Here is a 16,271-nt window from a genome sequence, read left to right on the forward strand (position 1 = left end):
CCAAATATCATTACAATCCATCCATAGGTTCTAAAGTCATGCTGACCACAAATATGCGTAAACACAAACAGACACACAGATACACCAAAAACTATACCTCCATTTGTCATGGTGGTCACTACAAAACAACACCATCCTTAACAACTAGAAAGGCCGGCATTTGCTTATGAGCAGAAACAGTATGTTTCAATCCTTCTCCATTTCAATGCAAGAATGTACTGCTTCATATCAACTTTTTGCAGAAATTGACCTATCCCAAAACATCACCCCACTGCAAAATAGATTTTTGAAATAAGTTACCCCCCCCCCATATAAGAATAGACTCTTCTAAAACACCCGTACCCCGATCTATGAAAAAAAGGACAGGTCTATGTGACCCATTTTCCATTCCTATTGCTAAAGCTATCCCAATACCAAATTCCAGATCAGTTGACTGTTTCATGACATAGGAACCCAAAATCTACTTTTTTTTGTAAAAAAAATGGTACAAATCCCAGATTTAACAATTTCTAAGTGATGTACACCATACGTGTGAATGGGGTCCAGTGGACACATACCGTACGCATCCTCATACCAAATTTCAGATCATTTCGTTTTCACAAAGGCGCCAAATACTGTATATATTTTTAGTCTAAAAATGGCCAAGATTCACAAATTCAACAATTTTAAGCACTGTATGCCAGAAGTGAAAATGAATTACTGTGGACACACATTCAACACACTTTCATACCAAATTCCATGTCATTTTGTTTCAATATAAGGCCATATGGCAAAATATCCCCAAATAACTCATCTTTGAAGTGATGTGTGGTGACGGGGTCCTGTGCGTATATGTCTATTGCATCTCTGTACTGAATTGAAAGTCATTAGGCTGTAATATCAGGGTACGGGGAACCCAAATATATATTTTTGGTCTAAAAATGACCAAAACACTAGATGTAATATTTTCTTATTCCTGTATAAAAAAAAGTGAAAAGTATTTGCTATCTCTACCTCCATACTAAATTTCAGCTCATTTGGTCTGGAAATATGTATGTTGAAGAAGGAGGAGAAGAAGAGACACGACAAAGGACAGATTGAATATATTTCAAACCATATATGGATTGAAATATCAAAACTACAATACAGTTTTATATTTAGGCAGTTTGAATCTATATTTTCTTAGTTTCCATGTCTCTCTCTCGGCTTGTAAGCCATCACGAAATCGCGGGCGAATTCACGCCCTCTACGCGGACACACCCCACAAAAGGGTAATGCAGTTGTAGTCTACGTGGTTACATCTTTATGTCTTGACATCATTATTCACACATGTAGAATGTATGTATGTATCGATTAATTGATTGATATCTGTATTATGATGATGTTCATTATGATATATTGTTTTTACGTTGCACAGGGGCCTTACCCTGATGTCATTGTGCATGCCCTGTCACATGAACTTGTTGTAGGAAAGCTGAAATGATTAGAAACATTGTCTCACTGTGGAACCCAGACAAAAAAAAGAACTTGGGTACAATTCATTGCCTGCAGAAATTCCTAGAATGGGTTTAAGAGGATTCTTTATAGCAGCTTTAAAGAAAGGCAAGAAAGATGTTTAAAAACTATTTTGCCAAACCAAATTAAATCTAAAACGTAAATCTACGTGAACATTGAAAATGGCGGCATATATGAATGATTGTATACGTCATTCTATGGTTTAACCGTAGGGTAGCTATAGCTAGAAATGTGATTCCATTGTTGTCCTTATAATATCTTTGAATAGTAATAGTTTGAACCGCAGCTAGATACCACATTGCTATAACTCACTCAGCAGATCAGTTTGAATCGATCGTCTAAAGATTCCATTGGTTTGTCATTATTATTTGCTGGTTAGGCCACGTTGATTTGATTATATGGATGACATCCGCGCTCGCACCAATTTTCGGCCATTTCCAAAAAAAAAAAGTTTTCAACCACACAATAAATTGTGCAAAGCAGCTGTAAAATGAGCACAAATATTCCGTAGATTGAATAAAAAGTAACAGAAAACAGATAACTAATGCCATAGAATGCCAAAATGAATCTAAAGTCAAAGAATAAGATGTGAAAGGACAGAAAGAAAAAAAATCTATTGTTGGTTGAGAGACGTACCAGTACAGAAAATTCAGGTCCAGAGGATCATTTCCAGGTCCGGACATGAACCTGGACCTGATTGTCTGTGGAAACTTGAGAACTGGCAATACTCAAAACAATGGTAATTGGTCAATTTTGCTACAAAGGAATCTGTTTGGTGGATTATTGGACTCCCACTGCATTTTTAAAATCCCATCTCCATGTAATAAAGGCTAACTGTCTCTGTACCTTTGACTGTAGAAACTTGGTGCAATTGACTATAAACTCTACTTGACTTCGCTCTTGTTGTCTTCTTGGCCCCATGGTTAGACCCCAAATGGCTGCCGACATAGTGTGTCCATTTTGTAATTGGCGAAACCTGTTCCTCTGTTGTTTTTTTTCAGGTCTGTTTTTTCGGATTGGTCCAAGAAGAAAAAAATGTTTTGCACCCGTATGATGTACTGGTCCCTACACCTAACTGTTGGTATACCATACTATGTGTGTTTAGTCCTATGCTCAACCTTCTTGGCCACTTTGATTTCATACTGAAGGCAACTTTTTTTTTGGCCAAACTTTTTTTTTTATTCGCTCGCTCGCATCAGTTTTGGAGTTCCCGGAGGATGTCATCCATATAATCAAATCAACATGGCCTTAGTGCAAAGGGGAGGATCCATTGTACACACAAGGGCCATAACAGTAATTACTCTGTGACGGAGGGTAACCTCTGATGACAGAGTATTGTTGTTGTCCAATGTAATGAGTGTTCGCATCTGTATCACTATGTTCCCTTTGCCGCATTCGTATGTAGTTTGGTATGTCGTCTGAATGCAGTTACGCGGTAGCTGTTTTATAATCAAAGTAATAATTTCAGAAATCACCCATATATCCCTGGTATTATGGAACAGGCCATGTAGTTTGGGGGTTTGGTAATTAGTTTATCTCCAAGCAGATATGGGTTGTGAGTTCTCTAATGTAGAACAGCTGTCGTAGCTTAGGAATCCCTAAACAGATGTTAGAGACTCTGGCTTCCTAGCACATTGCATTGGTCAGTGACAGTGTTATAATAAACAAGTACATTCTTGGTCCTGGTTAGCTATCAGTAAATATTAGGGCTAATCGATTTCTTTCCTGTTCTACGTTATTTGTCTGGTTGGGACTGTTCATATCATCGGCATAATATAGTATACATTATATTGTTGCAACTGATGCGGCGGAAACTATAAATACCTCTTGGAGTATGATACCTACGGTCACTTGTTTTGATGTTAATCCTATGGGTTGAATACATTTTACGTGTATATCGTACATTACAGACTTTGCCCGGCATATGTGGAATGTGAGGATATTTGGTGCAGCCTATCGTCTTCTAGCCTGTGGAGTCCTTGTAATCCTCTTCATTATCACGATCGGCGTCACTCAGGTCAAACCTGATCAGAAAGTAAGCCAACAAGACTTAACTTATTCTTATGAAATAATGACATTTGCTAAGGCTATGCTATGGACATTGTATTTCAACAAGTTTGGGTGTGGATTTATTTGGATTAGCCTGATAGGATTAGAAATCGTATTCCTACTATCACTTCAAGGATGTCCTCGAACGAAATCATGACGTATGTCTAATATAGACAGCACAATAAGCCGTATGTCACAACAGGGCGTATGTTACTGCTAAAGGCCAAACTACCATATTAGACTACACTATTTAGACGTCAAACCAAACTATAGTAGGGACAATAGGGAGTTACAAATAAATATATTTATTTCAAATACGATTTCTAAGTCTATTAGACTATCTAGAGAAATAACATTCAAAAGTAATGAACTGATTTGTGTCTTGTGGTGAAACGACTTACTTTGTGGCGAAGCGACAGTGGCGAAGTGACGTTTTGGCGAAACAACCTGTAACCTATTGTATTACATGTACTTTCATCATGATATCAAATTCTCGATTGTAGGAGAATGAAGATGGCGTACTGATGGGGGCTAACCTGAAATTGTCAGGCACTAGCACCGCCTGGTTGATGACATCCGCCCAAGATTACAGCTCGACCATCAACCGTGTAACTGGACTCCCCACCATCCACCACCCAGGTCGTCCTGCACCACCGTCAGGACGACCAGCGATAGAGTCAGTTACAAAGACCGGTGTGAACGAAGGGGCTGGCTTACAAACGATTGTCGCGTCCCTGTCAGCCACAGGTAGGCTATCTTGATAATCAACCAAAAAGCAGTCACTCAAGAAACTGGATATGGTTTTGGAAACGGTCAGACGTGTCAACTAGCATCCATTAGCTTTCGTCAGTGACACTGAAGCGATCTTGTTGGGGAGGGTTTTTATATCATAGCGCATTAATTCATAGTTGGGATAACCTGTTCTTAGATCTCTTTTATATCAATTCACAGCTAAGATATAAAAAGCTGAAACGCCTGACTGTCTCCAAAATCATATCCAGTTGCATCTGCAACCTGAGATTTGCGGGTCAAATTGTCTGATCACACTTCACCCTTCTTTTTCTCGCCACTTACCTTCTAATTTAGAAAAAACGAATGCCTGAAAAGTAATGATTCCAATGATTTGAAATTTGGAGGATATTGATAAAAGGCTTTATACTATGAATTTGTGCCTGAAAATCTGAGTTTTGCTTGTTATTTCTTGGTGAGGCCGAGAACTTATTGATCACCACTCGTACGTGCTATACATTGTACAGTATCATGTGCTTGAGGCACCTGCCAGTACAGCGAAGACGCACTACTTATACCCCCTTTCCACTAGGACGGCGCTCTCACCGCGCTCTCTCTGCGACCTCAAATTTGACAGATCGTTCAACGAATTCTATAGAAAAGAAACGAATCTTTTTACACCTTGTGTGCTTTGTTGTCTTCTCAGTTACACTTTTACATTTTGTATCATATACCAAGTGTGAAAGTAAAGATTACACATATCCTATTTAGGTCGCAGTGAGAGCGCAGCACGCGATCGCCGTCTAGTGGAAAGGGGGCCTTACAAAACACAAATTGAACACAGACCCGCTCTTTGAACATCAACTGCACATCTGTCCGTTGTACATCTATTCGGGGAAGCATGTGCACGTATCCACGGAGTATACGTAGATACGGCCAAAGCAGTGACAGTTGATCATACCAGCACTGCCGAAAGCAACTATTCTTAGTACCCGTCTGTAGCACCCTTGCCCAGTCCTTGGTTTCTGACTTTCCATTCACTTTACAGCAGGTCACCGCAGCACTGCAACAAACTCAAAACCACCGTTTACGTTGTCACAATTTCTAAACTACATGTATTTCAATTTCTTTAAAACTTTGCAGCTCAGTTTCTTTCAGCTTTGAGTCCATGAGACAGAGGGAAATACTCCGAAGGTTGGCACCACAAAACCTAGATTCGCTCTTGATTTTTGTAGAAGCGCCACAAAGAGGAATTTGATGGTAACGCACAAATCTATGCTCGTCCTTACAGCCGAATGTCAGTCTGGGTGGAGCGGACACGGCAACCATTGCTACAGGTTGATGGAAGACAAGGTCTGCTGGAAAATAGCAAAGTCAGGGTGTGAACGTGTTGGCGCAGAGCTGGCCTCTGTGAAGGACAAAGAGGAGAACGACTTCATCGCAGATCTAGTTGTTGGTGGTGAGTAATCACTTCTGCTGACAGAGGTTTACAGCACTTAAGTTTTATCTTAAGCCAAATGTAATGAATGACATCCTGGTCTGGAGACCAAAAAAAAAAAAAAAACTAATGCCGGAGGGCGAAAAAAGAAAAATGCAGGAAAAAATACTGCTACTATATGAACATCAAGTCCATTCTTGTTTCTGTTCATCATTTAGCTCATTCTCTTATAACGTTAAGTATTGTTTATATTTCGTTACTTTTTGTATTTTGCTCATTTCTTCACGTCTACGGTTTCTGTATAGTGGCTGTGCTTATATACGTTTGCTAATTTGAGCGCGCCATCACTACATCTGTTATGTCACGTCTGTGAACTTGAATAAAAAAACTCATTGCATTTTAGTAAACCAGGCTTCCTAGGTATCTGGCAAATCATAAGCGTTACCATTTTATTGTAGCCCCTAAAGGCTATGTTGCGCTTGTCTGGCTCGGCCTGCACAAAGAAAGCGGAGAATGGAAGTGGACGGATGGATCACTGGCTACCTACTTCAACTGGGCTCCCGGGGAACCAAACAACAGCTGGTTTCATTCTCTTGGCCGCGGAGAGAACTGTGGTGCTGTGTACTCTGAGGTTTGTATGACAGCCTCGATCTGTTACCTTTGGGAAGAAGGTTATATTTTCGGTAGCGCACGCAATGTGTATTTGTTTGTGTATGTGTGTGTTTGCGGTGTGTGTTTGTGTGTGTGTGTGTGTGTCTGTGTGTTGTGTGTGTGGTGTGTGTATGTACGTGTGTGTGTGTGTGTGTGTGTGTGTGTGTGTGTGTGTATGCGTGTGTGTGTGCGCTAAGTGTGTGTCCGCGCGCATGTGTGTGTGTGTGTGTGTGTGTGTTTGGGTTTGTATGAATGTGTGTTTGTGTGAGTGAGTGTGTGTCCTCGCTCGTTTGTGTGCGTGTCTGCGTGTGTGTGTGTCACGGTGTGGTGTGGTGTGTGGTGTGTGTTTGTGTGGTGTGTATGTGTGACTGTCACACTATTGTACCTTGCATCACTAGAGGAAATGAAGAGTGAATGAATGAATAAATGAGGATCACTAGAGGAAATGAAGAGTGAATGAATGAATAAATGAGGAAAACTGAAGAATGTAGTTAAAACGTTTGTAGAAATCTACACAGGGATGCCGTTGACGTTTTTTGTGCATGTGATGATTTTACAGACCGGAACGAAATGGATCGGCCGTATGTATAGTGAGCGGGGGCAGTGGAACGACAATGCCTGCAACTGGAATTATCCTTTCATCTGCAAGCGTCCCAAACAAGGATGAGCGTCGAGCAACGAAGACAAGGACAGCGAGTAAAGTAAAGTACACCCAATAGGATATTGGAGCTGTCTTTTTCGCAACCAGTAAAGTATTACGTTTCGATGACTATCAGACATCTTCCACAGAGCTTCTAACTGTAATGCTGCTTCTCGCCGCTACGTCTACGAGGCGCCTTTGTGGCAAGACCAGAATCCCAAACGTGGCTACATTTGTATCCCCCCTCGTCCTGGTTAATCACTGGTTCATTCCGGTTCATCACTGGTTCATTCCGGGTCATCACTGGTTTATTCCGGTTCTTCCCTAACTACATCAGCTACATGCAGTGACGAAAAGCGGTACTCCAGGTAGAAGCTCTAGATCTGAATAAGATGCGTTACAGGCATCGAAATGTAAGCAGGTGAGACTTTACTAACCAGAAACTTTAAAGCAATTAAGGGGGTGTGTGATAAATTCCTAACAGCCAATGGGTAATTAAGGGCACCCTAAGATGAAAATGATTCTGTGGACCTTCTGCATAAAAAGGTTTAAACCTACTCTGAACTCCAGAATCGATACAATAGTGGATCATATATTTTTATTCACTCACGATAGCGTGTAGGGAACATGATGGAATGAATGAATGAATGAATGAATGAATGAATGAATGAATGAATGAATGAATGGATGAATGAATGAATGATATAGTTCAATACAAAATAGAATCTCACAATCAATGATATGCCCTTTCAGCCACTACAGGATTGAATACTTGAGGCATGTTTACAGTTATAAGAATTCTTATGTATCAAATATAATTAACATCACGTGACTGACTATTGATTCCCTGGCACATATTGAACAAACTAAATCAAGTGTCATATGAATAAATATCAAATGCGTTTTCGTGGAACTAAGTACAATTGCATCCAAAGAATTCACCATTGAAAATTTGTAACATTTGCAATATATTATTATTTATTTTGCTGGACTCCAGGAGGAACAGTGATCTTTACTTCACTAATAGAGATCTGAAAAAATAATATCATAAAATATTTTATCATAGCATACAATAGTTACTAATACAGTTATGAATACTGGATCTTAAAGTACTAAGAGTAAGGTTGTAGTGCATATTATCAGTGGACAAGCCCCCTGCTGTAGTGTTCGCACAAAAGTTGTGTGGCCCAGGGAAACAGAAACGGAGATGGGCGCCGCCCTATGTATCATCATGCGCGGGTAGGACTTTGACTGGCGGTAGTGCATATAAATTAAGTACGTGAATTCGAAGTTCACATATGAATTAAGTGTTCAATTAAGAAAGACAATACATTGTGTTCTTACTGTTGACTGTGACTTGTGAAAGGTGATAGGGGTGAAATGGGTCAATGATGTTACACTTGTTTTAACATTATTGTATGATATGGCAGTGAAATGGTAATGGTGTAAACAAAGTCAGTAGCTTGTTTTGTTAGAAGTTATTTTATTGTTTTATCATATCATACTTTAATCATCTAAGCTTTGTGTGATTTTTTTTATGATACACTAATTCACATTCTCTGTACTGTATCCAAACAGAACAAATATAAAATTTAACATAAGAATTCAGACCATATATTGGAACTTCATTGCTGACAACAGGTTCAGTCTCAAGAGGCGTTAACAACAATTATTAGTATTGCTGTTCTAAATACCAATACACTTCTTCAAAGTTGCATGGAATTTCCATTTGACAGGTATCAATCTAACTCAAGAATTCCAAACGTATCAGTCCACCATATCACCATATTTACAAATTTACATATTCCATTTTCTTTGGATAAAGAAGACCTCTGCAATATCCACCTTTGGTGGGCAGTTTTTTTACATTACCAACATACATGAACATGTACATACATGAGTGTGTTGCTACCGATATCTATCCAACATATCCTATCTAGCTCTTTCTTTTACAAATACATTTAAGAGTTGTACGATATGTTTCATGTGTCTGAAACACACTATGTTTTATTAAAGTCTACGTGGAAAATACCGGCAGCAATACCTTCATTTTGTTTTCTGGATTTAGAATTCATTTTAACATGCTAAGAACAAATATCAAAATTTTCGTTTATGCTATTGAACAATGTTCGTTTATGCTATTGAACATTGACTTAATACAGGTGATCATACCACTCACTTTCAAAAGGGAGTATTGAAAAATATATTGCCTTAATTTATTTTTATGATTAACTAATACCTTAGAACAGCAAATAACGTATTTATGATAACATACACAAAAAAAGTATATTTTAACCACCGTCCTTACGTATATGGTTATTTATACATTTATACATATTGATTGCATATCATATTATAAGAGGAAAAGGTGCAGCGAAAGAGTTCTTGTGGCTCGCGAACATTAAACCACCGCGAAAGTTTCTGCATTCACAGTAATCTTCTTTTAGATATGTTCGGTCTAGAAATACACCAAACTTTACATTTAGGCCCCTTTACAAAAAATCATAACTTTATCACACACCTGGAATGGTTGCAAGTATAATATCATCTCTACCCTGGGCCCTTTGATATTTGCTATTTGTAGTTTGTATACAATACGAAGTACGGCACATTATAATTACAGGTCATATCACTCTAGAAGGGAAGCCATATCCGACTCCGTATGGGTGTTATTCCCTTGGGAGGAGTTCACAGCTGATATCCGCGCCATGTCAATATACGCTTGCTGATTGGCCCATGGGTTGTTAGGCGTGGTCGGGCTGCCTGGATACGGCGGTGGCGCTTCTGTTGGAAAGAAATGCATGAAAGATTTTTTTTATTCGTCGTGCATGTGTATGCATACAGTATATTTGAGTAAGAAAAACAAAAACAAAAAATCAAACGAATCACCAGCCAATGTCTCAAAGGAACACATCCTGCACTAACAAAAGCGAGTTAGGCTTTTTACATGAACGAAAGAAATTGAAAGATGGCTCCATCAAGAACTTATCTTAGAAAGTTATAATCATGTTTCTCGGTGTTAGGACGGTGCATGTACGTACATGCACTCCTTTTAATGAACTCTACATAAACTTTGAGGAGTTAAACTACTGGTATCTTGCAGTAGAGTGATATAGATGTTTGCAAGTTTATCGTGGACAAACCTTGCATGTAGCCTTGCGGTGTAGGGGAGTAGGGCGGCGGTGCCATGGGCTGGGCGGGAGGCATGGGAGGTGGCACCGACAGCCTTCCTGCCAGCCTCTCCAGGAGTACCAAGGGGCTGGAGAATTCTATCAAGTCAATCTGACGGGAGAGGAAAGATGATACAGAGAACGTTAAAAGTCGATATAACCTGTCAACTTTCAATCGTAAATAATCTGTTACATCGAGTCTGTTAACATACGTTTGACTATTTGTTCCACTATTGAACTGCTGATGAAGAAACAGACGAGTTATCCAAGCTGCCTTACCTTTCCTTGAAGGTCCACCCGCACGTCGTTACATCCGCAGAAGAACTTGCAACCTGAACCGCTAGAGGGCGCTTGTGGACGGCCCGCGATGAGCAGTGACGCGCCAGAACACCTGAACGTTGCGTACATTCCCTCTTCGCCCAGCACGTCGCGGTAGAACTGCTTAACCAGGGCGTTTAGACTGATCTGTGATCAGAAAAAACATGCATTGAAAAGGTGTTTGAGAAAACAAAAACAAAAGAAAGTTAAAACAGACGACAGAAGAAACACTGAGTTTGAAATGAAATATTTAATGCCGTTTTCACTGTGAACTTCAGCCATTCAGCTTCCATTTTGATTTTTTGTTCTTACCTTCATGTCAAACTTCTTCCCCTCCAACATCTTTTCGTAGGCGAGCTCGAAGCCTTGGTCCAGCTGTCTCCTGACGTATGGGTGACGTGTGTTCACCATCAGCATAAAACTCGCTGTGCACAAAAACAACAACATTTTAGAGTCCAGATCTTTGCAACGTCTGTTTTTTTTTCAGGAAACCTTCACAGACGTATGTATATCTCAGTGCTACTTACTTTTGTAATATATCATCAACATAAAACTCATTGTATAAAGTTAACGCAAAATCAACAACATATGAGAGTCCTTCAAATTTCGTTTTTGATTTCATCAACGAGAATTCATCAACGCACGTATGTCCCCGTGCCACTTCATGATATATTTCTCTTGAAGATACAATACTGTACAGTGTATATGAGATTTCGTACTCGTAAATGTGCTTTTAGAGCACAATTTCACAAGTTTTCTAGTTACTTTGAAGGTTTTAATGTTGGTTGAATAAATTCTTTTGATAGTTATAAAGCTAACATTTATATGAAATAGGATTTATATCACGATTTATATCACACTTATCAATGTGTCAAGAAGATATCTTACCTTTCAGATGTTTGGTAACCCTGACGATGACATAGTGGTTGGTACTGCTCCTGCAGGCGTCTGCTTGCATCCACAGCGGAGCGCCGACTAGCCGTTCACGTAGGGACTGCAGTGCCTCCACGGACTCCACGCGGATTTTCCTGAGGTAAACAGGTGGCATCAGGAGATTCTTAGCAAGGGACAAACAAAAACGTAGCCTTCATATTTCTACATTCTACATAGGGTATAATTTTTTCTTCCGAGATTGTTTCCTGTTTTCTATCAAGGTTAGTTCGAGTCGTGAAAGAAACATAAAAGTGCGCCAAATAGCAGTTACTCGTACTCAAGCAACTCAACTGGATATTATTTTGGAAACGGTCAGACGTTTCAGGTTTCCACTACCTTTCGTCAGTTATTACCTGGATGTCTATCCTTCGTCGACGTTAACATAAAAGTGACTCATTCTAAGGTAAACAAAAAGAGCACTCAAAATCATTATATGACAACACCGTGGAAGAGCAAGTATAGTACGTAGAGATCCATCAAATAATGGGATGGCATACAGGTAACTGTAGAGAATTTGCATACAGTCAAGACTGTAAAAGTGACCAACAAAATAGTTTAAAAATAATGTTCTTTGAAACGCACCTTCCCAGCCTGTTGGCGAACACAGGCATGTCCACACAGACGTTCGCCATCTGCGGATCGTGCACGATCTTCCTGGTCCCCGGATCGATCACGAAGGTGCTCCTGGGAAGGTTCCTGAGGAAGTTCTGCATGAGGGCTGCTCCCACCATCATGTCGTCATCCCGCCGGGCGGCGGCCTGGGGTGGGAGGGGGGCGCCGTACACTACTGCGGACATTTCGCTATGAAACTTGTTGTGGCTTTCCTGAAAAAAGAAAAACGCAGAACATTACAAATATAAAAATCAAAAGAAGACAATCATAGACGATTTGGAACTATTCTAGAATGAGTAGTTGAATAGAAAGTTTTTTTTTAGTTTCACAACATAGTTGAACAAAAGTTATAACGTTATAGTTTCACAGCATAAACATAAAACAAATATGATATTAGATGATATATTGTCGACAATCAATAAAAGGAGCATTAGAAATACATCTGAAAAGGCTAAGTAAATTAATATATGGACCGTTAAATTAACACATAGCCCATATATTCAACTTTAAGGTCTTCACATCGACCTTCGCCTAAGAACCTACAAGAATGTGAATGGTTATAATCTATTGTAGCGATAGACCTACAGAAGAATTGAATTAACTCTGCTCTCTATAAAAACGGACTGAAAGAATGGGACAATCACTTTTTATACAACTTGTCTTTTTGGTGAGAAGTACTATGGATTTAGTAGTTTATCATATTATCATATCATCATAATCTATATCTGCTAAAGTTGCATGTATTCTCACATCGTCTATAATCAGTCTTCTTAAAACTGAGTCACTCGCACAAGACAAGACAATTATAAGATTTCTAAGTAACTCTTCCGCAGTGTCTTCTGTTTTTGACGTCAGAGATTTCGATGACATGTCACGTATCCATTCTTCTCAGTCTCGACGTTTGTTGTCATGCACTCAACTGTAAACAAAGGAGATCCTGCCCCCAAGCAAAACAAAACTCCAGACACACACCTCTCGTCCTATTACCCACACGTAAGTAATTAACGTTACTGAAGTATGACATTGCAAAAGACACTAGAGTTTATTCCATTCTTATCTATGTACACAAATTCACTCTATTCTCGGTTTACAGATATCCACTGACCGTCTATTGCTCTATGGACAACCTGTACTCTCTTTGTGTAACTTTCTGACAACTAAAACTGGTCCGACATGTATTGTATCCTCCATACTGACCTTTACAGACCTGTATATGATTAGAGTGCAAAAAAAAGTAGACAATATAAACGACAAACTGTATTCTGTACACAGAATGAAAAGGCCATTAAAAAGTCTTACGCATAATGTTTCTAACTGACGAAATGAACTTAGTACTACTGTAAGTTAATGACCCATGACCCCCCCCCCCCTGCAAGAAAATAAAATTCGAAACCTCGAGTCGTTATAAACCTTTAACGGTTTCGGGGGCTAAGTTAGATTTAAGATTTCACGACAGCGACCGAATCAAGTAGTCTATGTAACGTTACATCCGTAATTTTGTTGCTTCTTCGAGCGTTTTATTCTTTTGTTTGCGTTGCCATTGTCATTGGACGTAGTGTCCTATTTGTATTCTTCTCCTTTCTCCCCCCTCGTAAATTGTCTATCTATAACGTTAACTCCAAATATTTGCCAGTGGATAGTTCCGTATGTACACAATAACCTACGATGTATAAACTCAGTGAAATTCAGTAGTCTGTGCCAGTCTCTAATGGGGACGGTTTAACGGAGTGAATGATTTGCCCCCAGGGACAACCGGAGCTTCTCGGGCCTGCGAGCTCCAAACTGACAAACTAGTCACAATTTCGGCAAAGTTTGGCTATCTATTCCACTCCAAGGTAAGTCTATGGTGGACTTAAGAAGCAAAACAAACAAATAAACAGATAAACAACAAACGAAAAATTAAACGGACTAACATTAACATATTACTGACGTTATAGACACTCGTTACAGACACTTGTTAGAGCCGAAAACCATTACGTCATTTATTTACTATTTGCTGTGACGTCATATATGTTCAAAGTCGCCCTTGGTTAACAACCCCCGAAAACGGCTTCTCGGTAAAGAATTGCACAAGAAAAATTCCCTCATGTTGATGCCTCTTTCTTCGTTTTAACTTCATTACTACGGCTTGTTTAATCTAAGTCAACTTTTGCCACCAATATCCGAAGTTAGTTCCAAAACGTGAGCACTGGAAAGGCCCATTTAAAGCCCTAGACAACAAAATTTTGAGCTTCATAGACTAGATCTAGAAAATTGAAAACACTGAAACCGCTGGCCGTAACGTGAGGGAGGAAAGTTCAATGGTAAAACAGAAGGTCATACAGTTTGGTGATATTCCGTCCATCCATACGTTAAAGGTCAACCTCTCTGTACGTGGTCTATTGTGTACAATATGTATAGACACTGTAGTTCTCAAAAGTCAGTCAATTCCTAGATCATATTCAACAAACACCAGCCTTAAAGCTTCACACAAGTATCTCTTAACTGTGTAACACGTTACAATAATATAACCGTCATTAACCGTAAACGTACACTTTGTACAATGTTTCTCACCAATGTGCACATTAAATATTGTTTATCATGTTTACACCTCAAAACACACATAAACTCTACATGTGTACACGATACTACAAGGAAGTGATATGGATACTAACGTTACGTGTATAAGGTGCCAGCAAGTTGCAAAACATATAACTTCCTGTTGTATTCTTAAGTTCCGAGTAGAACCCACATGTCCGACTATACATTAGCCGTGACGTCTTAAGCACAAGTTACTCTCAACTTACTAAATCTTAAATCCTTCACGTCTTGAGTTAAGTTGTCCCTAGGGATGATTTTTCACTGACAGCAGGAAAATGTAACCCTTAAGAGGAAGTGTAAACAAGCAGAATAGTTCCCTACGTTCCACAACAGTGAAAAGGCTTCGTCATACAGACATACACATACTGTACTCACCTATTAAATCCCCGATCGGTGAAAGTATGCGGAAAAGTTCTTCTTGGGACTCCAGGGAAACCTTAAGAACTGTTGAGGGATCAACTTAAGGGTTGTCCTAGGTAGGTTTGGGTTGAAATAGTAACCGTTGACTCTGTATCTTTGCCCTTTTCTCTGTTTGCACAAGAGAGTAGAAATGGCGGACCTTACGTAGTGTTTAGTATTCTATACAATGATCACACCCAGGTCGAACAAGTCGGACAACTTCCTCTGACGTCACTAAGGGGGCGGAGTCTATTCATAGCCGGGGTTCCCATAGTTCTCAGGAAACCCACTAGACAATACTACTTTTGGACTTCTTGGATATAAAGGAAACAATCATTTCAAGATGTCGCCGTATACGTACACTAATACTTGACCAGACTATCATTGTTGACTAATATATGTATCATAATCATCTCTTTTGTGTAAATTCTAATCAAGGAGTTCGTTTCAAACCTGCCAACTTTAGCAACTCTTGCCTTGCGTTCGTGTCTACCACATAAGGTCAAATGATTTAGACCAGTGTGGGCGGAATTTAGAATATTACTTCCTTATTAGGTCCCGTTTACACCTCACTCGAAAACACTTCGGTTGATCAAATATGACGATTACTATGTTTACCCCAGGCTTCCAGTTTCGACGTTCGAGAGATGCAAGGGTAGGGTATTTTTGTATCCAACCATTTACGAGTGTTGATTATTAAATAAGGACAAGAGACGCACCTGTATCTGTAATTTTGGAGCTAAAATAACCCTGCATCCTATAGCTAAAACACCTGGCTCAGAATATGCTCGGTTATTCAAGTGTTCATTTCTCTCGGGGGCTTGTCAAAAGACGACCAAAAAAATATCCAAGCAGTCAATTTCTCAAGAATCGCCTATTTTTACCTTTGCCAATGTTTTCGGTGTCTTTGTCAATCTCTCTCTGTGTATGTGCGTCTGTGAACAGCCAACTCCAGAATTCTGGGATGGATCCAGATGCATGGTATTTGGTAGAAAAATTAAAGTCAAGTTCGTCAATGGATCTCCTAGCGGTTTTCCAAGACACTACAGCATAACTTTCGGCTTTGATCTCTCATGTTCTGGACATGATTTTGCGTGGTAGATAGCTCTTGGGACAAAGAGTAAGTGTTGTAAGCTTGGCCCCTTAGCGACATGTTATGAACAGCAGGAGCCGATTTTGTTACTTCGGACGAGAATAACTCAAAAAGGTGTCGACGGATCATGATTTTTGTTATGTTCTACAAATATGACTCTTACAC

General features: G+C 39.5%; 2 protein-coding genes across 2 annotated transcripts in view; one reads left to right on the top strand and one right to left on the bottom strand.

Moving 5' to 3' along the window:
* Nucleotides 1-7,028, top strand: part of LOC118420063 — a 22,568-nt gene extending 15,540 nt beyond the window's left edge. Inside the window, exons 9-13 of the mRNA XM_035826768.1 lie at nucleotides 3,405-3,529; nucleotides 4,047-4,290; nucleotides 5,564-5,731; nucleotides 6,169-6,341; nucleotides 6,921-7,028. Of these exons, the coding sequence (XP_035682661.1) occupies nucleotides 3,405-3,529; nucleotides 4,047-4,290; nucleotides 5,564-5,731; nucleotides 6,169-6,341; nucleotides 6,921-7,028 (818 nt within the window). The remainder of the gene's footprint in view (nucleotides 1-3,404; nucleotides 3,530-4,046; nucleotides 4,291-5,563; nucleotides 5,732-6,168; nucleotides 6,342-6,920) is intronic.
* Nucleotides 7,029-9,137: 2,109 nt separating this feature from the next.
* LOC118419970 lies at nucleotides 9,138-15,205 on the bottom strand. The gene is made up of 7 exons (XM_035826672.1): nucleotides 14,990-15,205; nucleotides 12,005-12,246; nucleotides 11,378-11,517; nucleotides 10,802-10,914; nucleotides 10,451-10,636; nucleotides 10,145-10,283; nucleotides 9,138-9,785 (listed from the first exon to the last, which is right to left on the bottom strand). Exons 2-7 carry the CDS (start codon nucleotides 12,217-12,219, stop codon nucleotides 9,631-9,633), a joined length of 948 nt encoding a protein of 315 aa, XP_035682565.1. The 5' UTR covers nucleotides 12,220-12,246; nucleotides 14,990-15,205; the 3' UTR covers nucleotides 9,138-9,630.
* Nucleotides 15,206-16,271: the final 1,066 nt, after the last annotated feature.

This window comes from Branchiostoma floridae, chromosome 7 (assembly GCF_000003815.2).
Source record: "Branchiostoma floridae strain S238N-H82 chromosome 7, Bfl_VNyyK, whole genome shotgun sequence".
Taxonomy (NCBI): domain Eukaryota; kingdom Metazoa; phylum Chordata; class Leptocardii; order Amphioxiformes; family Branchiostomatidae; genus Branchiostoma; species Branchiostoma floridae.